The sequence below is a fragment of the Rhamphochromis longiceps genome, linkage group LG2 (assembly GCF_057381845.1).
Source record: "Rhamphochromis longiceps isolate RC_006_pf linkage group LG2, R_longiceps_female_GT1.1, whole genome shotgun sequence".
NCBI classification, from domain to species: Eukaryota; Metazoa; Chordata; class Actinopteri; order Cichliformes; family Cichlidae; genus Rhamphochromis; species Rhamphochromis longiceps.
The window spans coordinates 31,192,532-31,203,193 of NC_140558.1; the positions used below are offsets into that span (position 1 = coordinate 31,192,532).

The 10,662-nt window shown below is 42.5% G+C and overlaps 1 protein-coding gene across 1 annotated transcript; it reads right to left on the bottom strand.

The window, feature by feature from the left end:
- Positions 1 to 1,472: 1,472 nt before the first annotated feature.
- rlim (ring finger protein, LIM domain interacting) lies at positions 1,473 to 9,840 on the bottom strand. The gene is made up of 4 exons (XM_085422792.1): positions 9,682 to 9,840; positions 8,411 to 8,635; positions 4,503 to 4,607; positions 1,473 to 4,398 (listed from the first exon to the last, which is right to left on the bottom strand). The coding sequence occupies exons 2-4, from the start codon at positions 8,577 to 8,579 to the stop codon at positions 2,564 to 2,566; spliced, it is 2,109 nt and encodes a 702-aa protein (XP_085278918.1). The 5' UTR covers positions 8,580 to 8,635; positions 9,682 to 9,840; the 3' UTR covers positions 1,473 to 2,563.
- Positions 9,841 to 10,662: the final 822 nt, after the last annotated feature.

Sequence of the window (10,662 nt, forward strand, 5' to 3'; positions counted from 1 at the left end):
TAGGCTGCTTTAGACTGATAAAGCCAATAGGAAGAGGATGAGGAAACTGAGGCTATAAGTCACACAACCTCACCAAAATTGGACAATAGATTTCAAAAATGTTGCCTGGTCTGATAAGTCTCGATTTCTCCTACGATAGTCAAATAGTAGGATGAGAATATGGCATAAATGCCATCAAAGCATGAATCAACAGTTTAACTGCCTCACATCAACAGTTCAGGCTGCTGCTGGTGCTGTAATAGTGTGGGCAATATTTTCTTAACACACTTAGAACGCCTAAGTGCCAACTGAACGTTGTTTCACTTGACCGTGTCCGTCCCTTTATGACCATGATGTACCAATCTTCAGAGGACTGCTTCCAACAGGGTAAGTACCGTGTCACAAAGCTCAGATCATCATAAACTGTTCGCTTTACTCAGATGGCATCCGCAGTCACTAGATCATAATCCAACCGAGCATTTTTTTGGATGAGGTGGAATGGGAGATTTGCATCATGGATGTGCAGCAGCTGAGTCTCACTGTCATGTCAATGACGATGCCAAAATCTCTTGAGAGATGTTTCTAGCACCTTATTGAATCTGTGCCATGAAGATGTAAGGCAGTTCTGGAGTCAAATTGGGGTGGGGGTCCATCAAGGTGTAACTAGTGAAGTGGCCAGTGACTACAGCTGTGGACGTGTTCATTTGATCAGACAGCCCAGTAAGTGTAGAGAATGCATACTGGCAAAGCATTTCATAGCATAACAACTTGTTTAATTCAGCGGTTAGTTTTCATTTAACACCCAGTTAACATACTGCACTGGATGGATCACAGAACAAGGCCAAAACTAAAGCATGGCCTATGAGGGAACATACATTGTTTACATGTTAATGGTATTCAACATCATCTTGCATTCAAACCTTTATGCTCCACACAGGGAAGTAATAGTTGTGGCTAAGACATCAAACAATAAAATAAGAAATGTGACAGGATGGCTTTAAGTGTTGCTTTTTTTTTTCTCCTTTAGCCAGTGTCCCTGTTCATCAACAGTGCTATTAAAACCTACAGAACTTCTAAATAAAATAAATTCAACACATAATGGGTAATAAGTCTTCATTTCCTTACTTTTACAATTGCATGTATTGCACACAGATATGGAGCATTTGCTCGTGAGGCAGGAGGGCACAGTGGTCAAGAAACTTGACTTTCCTATGAAGCAAAACCCAATGAACAATAATGGAGACTTTCCCACCCCAGACTTGGTATATATCAAACCTTTGGGGTAATAACTTAAGCTGCAACTTAAACATGAAGGTGGACTGACAGGTAAAGAGATCTGTTGTGGCTTGAGCTGAGGAAGCAAGTCTGGATTGCCATTTTATTCAATCTGTGATTATTTCACTCTGCCAAGACCACAATTTATTTCATATTTAATTAATCCAATTGTTAGTAGAAAAAAAAAGAATCGAGAAGAACAATAACACACAAAAGGATCACAACTGTGACATCATTTAGTATTAAAAGTAAATGTCCTTTTGCATCTGTGTCATGCCTGCTAATATTTTAGAGGTGGGGAACTCACAACTTGATACTGACAAAGCCTCCATTACCCATAATGAAAAAGCTTTCATTTTCTCATACGATTACATCTGGCATTACAATAATCAAGAAAGTAACAATACAATATTAATCCAAAACAGACTTTAACTTTTGGAGAAAAAAAAAAACAAACAAACAAAAAAACAAACAAACAAAAAAACAAAAACCTAAAAAGTTCAACATTCTGGGGTTTTTTTCCCTCTGCGAGTTTATGGTATATCCCGCTCAAAACCAAACAAAGAAGAAAAAAAAAAGTGTTTTATTTAGGGTGAACAAGAATGGAGAGCACAAGTCACACTGTAAATTGCAAAACACTTTGTCCTCCATCCTTTGGACATCACAATCTGTAAATAATTCTGCTGTATACATTGTTAGCACCTAAACATTTAAAATCAAATTCAGAGAGTAATTGCAGACCATCATGACCCAGATCTTCAAATGAGTTCATTTACAATCCGAAACCAATTCAGTGATACAATGTATGATTCAAAATTATTTTACAAGCTTATTTACAGCTAATACTTTGAACTGGTGTAACTAGCAACTGTACCTATACCCAGCTAATGTTATACAAGGGGCCATTCGGGAGTTGAGAGAACAGATTTGAAGTGCCTGAACTACCTGCAAGTGTGCAGCATTTATAATCAGAGGATTTATTTTTATGAGATATCAGTCTACTTGTGCGCATGGCTTGATGCAACGCAACACTGCACAGCCACTACGGGTTGATAGACAGCATGCATCGCTTGTGCCCCACTTTGGACTGCAATAATAATAAATGTCTAACTAAAAACTAAATATTCTCCATCGTCACTGTAAGGAGCACCCCAAATAAAACCTGTTGTCTGCAATACGATCAAACTCACAAATAGTATGAAGGAAATACATTTCAACAGCAGAAACACGTTTTCTCACAGCCTCTTACAGACTTGGGAGATATTGGATTACTTCGGCTGAGACAAAAGGCCTTCAGTCTGTCAAAGCGTTACACCACACTCTCTCTGTTGGCTGACACTAGGACAGCCCTGCGGCAAATGGGGCATGTGGAGTTTTCGGAGAGCCAGCGGTCTATGCAGTGCACATGGTACTCGTGAGAGCAGGGAAGCTTACGTAGCTTGTTCCCTTCTGCATACTCTGTTATGCACACACTGCAAGTCTTCAAGGCATCACTCTCTCCAAAGTTGCGCATGGAGAGGTTGTCAATCTGTTCTTTGGTCAGCCCCTGGGGCTGGTCTTCATCATCATCATTTAGTAGGAAGAAGTGAGCAAGTCGCAGGAAGGGCAGGGAGCTGGGCTCCTCCAGGCCGATAGGTGGTCTTGGTCGAGCCCTGCCACCAGTGGGAGGCGGACCAGTGGCAAGGCCTTCATCCATATCAGTTTCAACCGTCCTTCCTCTGCCTCCAGCAGCAACCGGTTGCTCGTCAACATCAGCAGCAGGAGCATCGGCAGGTGTAGCATCTGGATTATGGAGGGCTTCTATTTCTGCAGGAGCACTGGCTCCACGGTTTGAATCTGAAGAGTCAGAGTCAGAGTCCATGAGGTAGCCAAGCTCACCAAACCCAGTCATGATCTGCCGTATCATAGACTGGAGAGCCATTGAAGTTGCCTCTCCCAAACCTGCATCGGAGATTCTTCGGATGGGGATGCGAATAGTGCTGACGTAGGTCCTCACACCAGCACGCTCAGAGCGCGAGAAAGTCCTACGAAATCCACCACGTTCACTCTCATACATAAATGTGTTGTTTGAGTTCTGGGAGCGCGAGCGAGTACGACTGGCAATGCTGTCTCTTTGCCGATATTCACCTGGACGCACACGGCGCACCTGAAGGTCAAGCATAATAGTAGGGGGGCGACGCCCTGCTGCGCCCCCTTCGCCCCCAGAGGCTTCTACCTCCTGAGAGGCAACATTGTGGGCCTCTGGAATGGATTCTGCAACTGCCCTAGACTGCTGAGCATCTCCATCAGTGTGGCTTGGTCTTGAAAGAACATGCTGTCGAGTCCGTGAGCTACCCTCCACTTGAGGTACAGGGGGAGCACTGCTGGAAGAACTGGCACTTTGAGAGATGTAAGAATGCCGTGGATTAGGAAGTCCATCAAGTTGATCCAAGTTGAGAGGGGAGCGGCTCCTGGCTAAACGGGCCCGAGTCCTGCGTGGTTCTGGACTTCGGCTGCGGGGTCTCCTTTGCCCTCTGCGTGGAGAAGGACAGAGTGGTGGCTGCACTGGCAGGGGAGAAGGTGAGGTGGGAGATTCACTTACAAGCTCTTGTGAAACAACCTCTTCTAGTTCAGGCTCTGGTTCCACTATGACCGCCAACTCATCTACAACTGGTTCTTCTACCACTTCTGTCTCCATGGGAACTGGTGGTTCAGCATTTGCCACTATTTCTTGACCCTCTGGAGCTTGTTCTGGAGACTGTTCTGGCAATTCTTCTGGCGATTGCTCTGACGATTCTTCTGGCGATTGCTCTGACGATTCTTCTGGCGATTGCTCTGACGATTCTTCTGGCGATTGCTCTGACGATTCTTCTGGAGGTTGCTCTGATGATTCTTCTGGAGGTTGCTCTGATGATTCTTCTGGAGGTTGCTCTGATGATTCCTGCTCTCCCTCAATAGCTGCCTGTTGCTCAGCCAGATTGCGGTTCACACTGATTTCTAGACTGAAGCGAAAATCGCCACTGTTCGGGTTGGTCTGGCTCACAGCCCGCCATGACTGATTCCCACGATGACCGGTTCTAGTTGTGTTGCCTGTGCGCCTCACAGTGTTCAGCCAGTCAAGCAGACTATCACCACTGGCAGGATCCTCTGAGCTTTCCGGTTGTTCTGAAAATGAGCAGAATTAGCAAGTGAGAAATCATATTCTGACATAAAAGCAGTCAAAGAATGAGGAAAAAACAAAACAATATATAGAGAAATATCAAACGTACCAACTGGATCTTCTACACTTTCAGTACCAGCGGTGTTATTCTGTTGCTCAGGACCATCTTTGATTTGCTGTAGTCTATTGAATAACTCATCTTGTGTTACCTCGCCTGGAAGAAACATCACAAAATAACATTCTGTTATTAACAAAGAAAAAATAAATAAATCATCAGCAGTCCATCTACTCTTTAAGGGTTAAGTTCGCTTCCTCTTCTCAAGCAGCTGGTAGAAAGTGCCAACTTAACTCCCTACAATAAAAACAAATATTGGATTTAATGCAAGGAAAGAGGGGAAGCTGACAGAAGAACAAGCTACATAGAACTACATATCTTTCAGCTAGCAACCTAAAATAAATACATTAAAAATATATTATTAATAATAATAATCAGTACATATATTTTGATTGTTCATTTTTCCTTTGATCACAGCAACAGGACAATTGACTATGTGCACGTTAGCATATGCTACTTCCGGTGCGGAAACTCCTGTGGGGAGCTTTGTTTCCGGTGTCCTATTCGCACCTTGTTTACCGGCCAAAACAAGTTAAGCAAATGAACAAATCAAGCGGCCAGCAGCAACCATCCTTCCGGTTGTTGCTGGAGGCAGAGGAAGGACGGTTGAAACTGATATGGATGAAGGCCTTGCCACTGGTCCGCCTCCCACTGGTGGCAGGGCTCGACCAAGACCACCTATCGGCCTGGAGGAGCCCAGCTCCCTGCCCTTCCTGCGACTTGCTCACTTCTTCCTACTAAATGATGATGATGAAGACCAGCCCCAGGGGCTGACCAAAGAAGAGACTCACATTTCTATAGATGTCTTGGGCATTTACCCAATATATCTGTAAATGATGTTCATCGACTTGTCGATATTTTTTCCCTGCGCCTCAGAGCAAAAGAGAAAAGGGATTCAAATGTTATATTTCTCAGCTGTCCCTCGTTTATCGCGGGTGTTATGTTCTAAAAATAACCAGCGATGGGTGAAATCAAGCAGCAAGTTTTATTTTTTGACGGTGCAAAACGTTTCGTGGACATCCAGTACTGCACTTCAGAGTCACACTGCTAGCGATCGATGCAGCGATTCTGTACTGTACAGGAGAGACGTCACGGAGGAGATCGTCTGCAGCGATCAGGACGCAGGACGCAATGCGACGTAAAATAATAAGCATGCAAACTTCCATCCATCCATTCGCTTCCGCTTATCCTTTTCAGGGTCGCGGGGGGCTGGAGCCTATCCCACCTGTCATAGGGTGAGAGGCGGGGTACACCCTGGACAGGTCGCCAGTCTGTCGCAGGGCCAACACACAGGGACAGACAACCATTCGCACTCTCATTCACTCGCACATTCACACCTAGTGGCAATTTGGATTATCCAATTAACCTATCCCCACAAGCTGCATGTCTTTGGACGGTGGGAGGAAGCCGGAGTACCAGAGGGAACCCACGCCATGACTGCAAACTTGCACTAAAAAATCCACGAAACAGCAAGGTGAAAGGTGAACCGCGTTACATCGAGGGAGCACTGTAATTTTGAAGGTAAGTTACAACATACCCTTCGTAAATACTAATGTATAGAAACCCTTACCAGCAATCATTCATTTTTTGTGTGGCTTTTTTTCAGTTTGTTAACATGCTGTCTAGGTGTGTACTTGACTAGCTGATATCAACATAACGGGGAAACATCTGGTTTGACTATTCTTCACCTGTAGTTTGAATGCTGAATATTTGCCTGTTTAAATCATAAGACCAGTCACTATACAGAGATGTGCTTCTGAATGTGGACGATGTGTCTTCTGATTTTGTAATGCAGTTCTGCTTGTGTTGAGTGGTGTAAACAACTGATCATCGAAACTCCTTACACGTCAAAGTTGATCATTAGATTTTTTATGACACAACAGTGGTGAGTGTTCCCACCTTCTGCTCTTTGTAATTTAACGCGATCTTTCCGTTTTTGAGTTTTGGACATGATTTTGGAGAATATTTTCGCAGTAGCGATTGACCGCAAAGTAAAGCAACCGGAAATGTACAACCCCACATCCGGTCTCAAACCAGGAAGTTAGCATTTTCTCGTGCACAGGGTCAACCTCTAGACTTACCAGGGCACGACACTCTCCAGTCATAGCCCTCTCCTTGTAGGGTGCTCCACTACACGCTCCAAACTTACTTTCCCACTCCCACTCTCCTGGGACAGAAATGGATTGGATGTCTTCAATAGTCCATAGGAGGTGAAATTTCAAGGATAGCGGCAAATCCAAAACTAGCCATAGGTACTTAAGCTTAACATTTACTTTAACTTCTACTGACAAGCAGGAGCTATGTAAAGATGGGAGGACAGAGATTAGACCAACAGGTCATAAATTTTTATATCAATAAAACTGGCAGAAGACAGCTAAAATAAGATGAACCAAAAGAGGGGCTTTCGAAAAGGACCATCTTTTTCTCTCATGACAAAGTAGGAGAAAATTACTCAGTGACAGGACAACTGAAAATAGAAACTACATATGATATGTATGATGCGGAAAACCATATTGACATCAGCATATAGTTTAGTGCAGGAAATTCCATTACATCAGATTTTATTTTCAAACCATAATTTGGGGCATCAGACTATTTCACATAGTTTGGTAAAGGCAATAAAATATAACTAGAAAGTTGTACACTTTAAACTGTGTGGTTGATGAATAGCGTTTTATAAGAAATGCCTGTTGACAGTTCGTGTTTTAGTTAACTAATGCTGGGCTTACACTGTGCGATTTTTGGCCGATTTTTGAGTCGTGCGACCGTTTTGGCGATCGGCCCGATTTTGGCCTTCATCGTGCGTCGTGTAGTATACGTGGGGTAACGAGAAGCAATTAACCCCTCACGACCAGCTCCTGATCATTAATCGCTTGGTCGTGAGGATTTCAAACAGGTTTGAAATCCTCGCGACCGTCGTGAGGGTGTCAAAGCAGCTTCTCACACTGCACACGCGCAAACACAAATGTCAGCGAAAAAGACTGCGCAGCACGGCAGTGCAGCGTGTGATCTGGACACAAGCGATGGAGACACAACTTGTAGAACTATGGCAAGCTCATCCGAGCCTTTTCGATGTGGCCTCACAAAATTATCACAACCACAGCCGTGAAAATAGTTGGATCTACATTGCTGCTCAATCACAGCTGCCTGATCAGTGTTTTTCATTAGCAATTTAGCAAAGTTGATGGTGGTGGTGTGCGTGTCTGTGTGAGTGAAAGAGAGAGGGAGAGCGAGCGACAGAATTTCTGTTATAACCTTCGTTTTTATGAACGCACAGTTTGAGCACTCAGGTCGCATCAGAGCATCGGGCCGTATAGTGTGAGCCCCTGCATCGTGACCTACGAACTTCTAACCCCTGCGAGTCAATCGTGCAGTTTGAGCAGAAGCTGAATAACGTGACTAATAAAAAAAAAAAAAAAAAAAAAAAAAAAAATAGCATTAGAGGTAAAGCTACTATTAAAAAAACCAAAAAAAAAAAAAAACCCAAAACAAAACACATTCCAACTACAATTACTACAAAAGATTGTTCAAAGATAAACTAACTCTACTTTCCACAAACGGCCAAGAGATTTATCCACCAAGAAATCTGGGTTTGAAAACAAAAAACAAAAAGAAAGCCTGTATGTGAAAAATACTGCACTGTGAGTGTGATCTTCAATGCTTACTGCTCAATCAAGGTGCCTTGTGTGTGAAATTATTTAACTTTCTTCATATCAATAGCATATTCCTACCTTCCTCCCAGTTAAACAGCTGAAAACTTTTAAAGAGAGGTGCGAGTTCAGCAGAGAACATAGAAAGGGAGCGCAGAAAAGAAAAAGTACTCTTTACTTGTGTAAATCATTAATACTTTAATTGGGAGGTTTTAACAAGACTAAAGAATAGACAGGTTAAAGATTTACTACCTGGAGTGCCCAAAAGGTTGTTGTCTCTCATGAGACGGTAGTCTTCATCACTGAGATTGTTGACGAACTGGTAAAAGGCCTCCTCCCTGTCCAGGCGGTCCAGCTGCCTCCTGCGCTGTGACTCTGGCAGTTCACTGCCATTCTGTTCCACACTGTCAGACCCCTCCATTGGTTCAGAAGGGAGGGCGGACTAGAGATGATCCAATATTCAGCAAGATCCAGTTGCTTCAGAAAAAAGTAAACAAAGGATTAGGTGCTGATCTAAAAGACATGAGCATGCCCTCCTGCAACTGGGATTCATTACCAACCACTCATGAAATGTATTATTTGATACATCAAGTATTTTCACAAAGTATAGCAGTTATTGTAGTGATGACAGTTAAGAAGAGAGGCAACTGGGCATCAAAATTAGGCATAACCAGGCACCACGCAGCATCAAATAAGAATAACGACACATTAGCAAATGTTAGCACCGGTAACGTCTTCAAAGCATAACATTGAGCCACACTTGTAAGTTGAGCCCATATCGAAACGCAAAATACGATTTCCTCGAAAATGTCACATGTATTTTAAAGTCGTATAAATAACTCAAATAATATAATGATCTATGTGGCTGTAAGTCGTACGATGAAGCCATATGTTGCTCAAAGTCAAAGTCGAGATAAAAACAAAATGGCATCATCTAGCTTAGCTTACGCTGGCTAGCGACCAATTAGCATGCTACATAGGTGCTAACGCCGGCTACTTCCATCATTTTCAGCCATAAAAGAGGTCCCATCGTGTGTCTAATGACCTGTAAATCAAACAACAAGAAACTCACTGTGTAGTGACTGCAACATCATCCAAACAAGATCATTCAATGACAAAGCAATCCCGGTTATGCTGCGCTAACACTAGTTAGCTTCCACGTCAACTAGCCGAGTTAGAAGCGTTACGAACGTCTTACTCAACATTAGCTTTTAACTTTGTGCTAGTGCTCGCTTTTACATCAGCCCCATGTGAATATATGAGGCAAAACAAAGCTGAAGCTGGAATCGTCTTTTGAACTTGATATTATTCTTGTTTACCGTTACTGGACATTGACTATAAACATCACGGTTTCATTAAAAATGCATTGAACTACCATTAGTATCACCGCAAGCTAACAACGTCAACCAGTGACGTTAATAGCCATAACCTAACCAAAGCGATCCAGCTAAAATTAGCTAGCTAAAGAGAGTAAAGTTAATTAGAACGGATACACCATCTGTCACCAAACCACTAATAATTACCTGCTTGGCGATGTTAACGGCAGCGTTATCGTACAACCCAGCTGCCCTTTTAATATTCGCCCAGAAACGATACACTGTTTAGCTAAGTGCGACTGCCAGATTCCATTTTCTTTCTTGTAGGAAGCCTAAAATGATTTTCCGGAAACGGACGAAACATTTGGGTTTTACCCCGAGTAATTCCTTACAGGCACTGGCAAATGTCTCGCGTTTAGGCGTAGCGATGGAGGTCGGGTGAGACAGGCGCAGCGTTCCTGAGAGACTAAAATCAGGGCGATAAATATTTTTGGATAAAAAAAAAAAGACGAACAAGGATGTTTGTTGACAAGGGGGCTCCGCTGGCGAGCTGTAGCGTCGCTGTGCGGTGGCTAATGCAAAATACTAGGTAGAGTTTTGAATTTTTAAATGGCCAGCATAATACAACTGTTTTTTAGGAAAGTTAGAAATTAATACATTAAAACAATGAAGAAAAAAATCTCAGTGTTTTTGCATAAATTCTCAAATGAGATTTAGCTGTTTGGCGGACAAAAGAAATATCTTATTTGAGAATTTACGAAACATTAGTTTCATACAGTATAGTTCGTATTGTTTACATCTTTTACAATTATACGCCCTGTGAATGTTGTACATAAAAACAAGATAGAATGCATTTAATATAATAATAATGTGGGGACTGAATGATGCAAGTTTATAGTTCAAAATTTCAACTGCTGTAACCAAAGACATAAATGCATAAAGTCTTTTGGGATAAATAAAGTATTTTTCATCTCATAGTCTCATCAGCTGAAAGATTTGCTCTACCTACCTTTTGCCAGGAAACTGTCATTTTATCAAACCAGTTAGTTATTATCTTGTAGGGTGACTTCATTATGCCATTACGTTGATGTGGCCTACCATTTAAGACACCACAAAACTACAGTGTCTATAGTTTGATTCTTTGCTTTAAGTAATAGCCATGTCTTCATTTGTTGTGTCTTTGAAGAT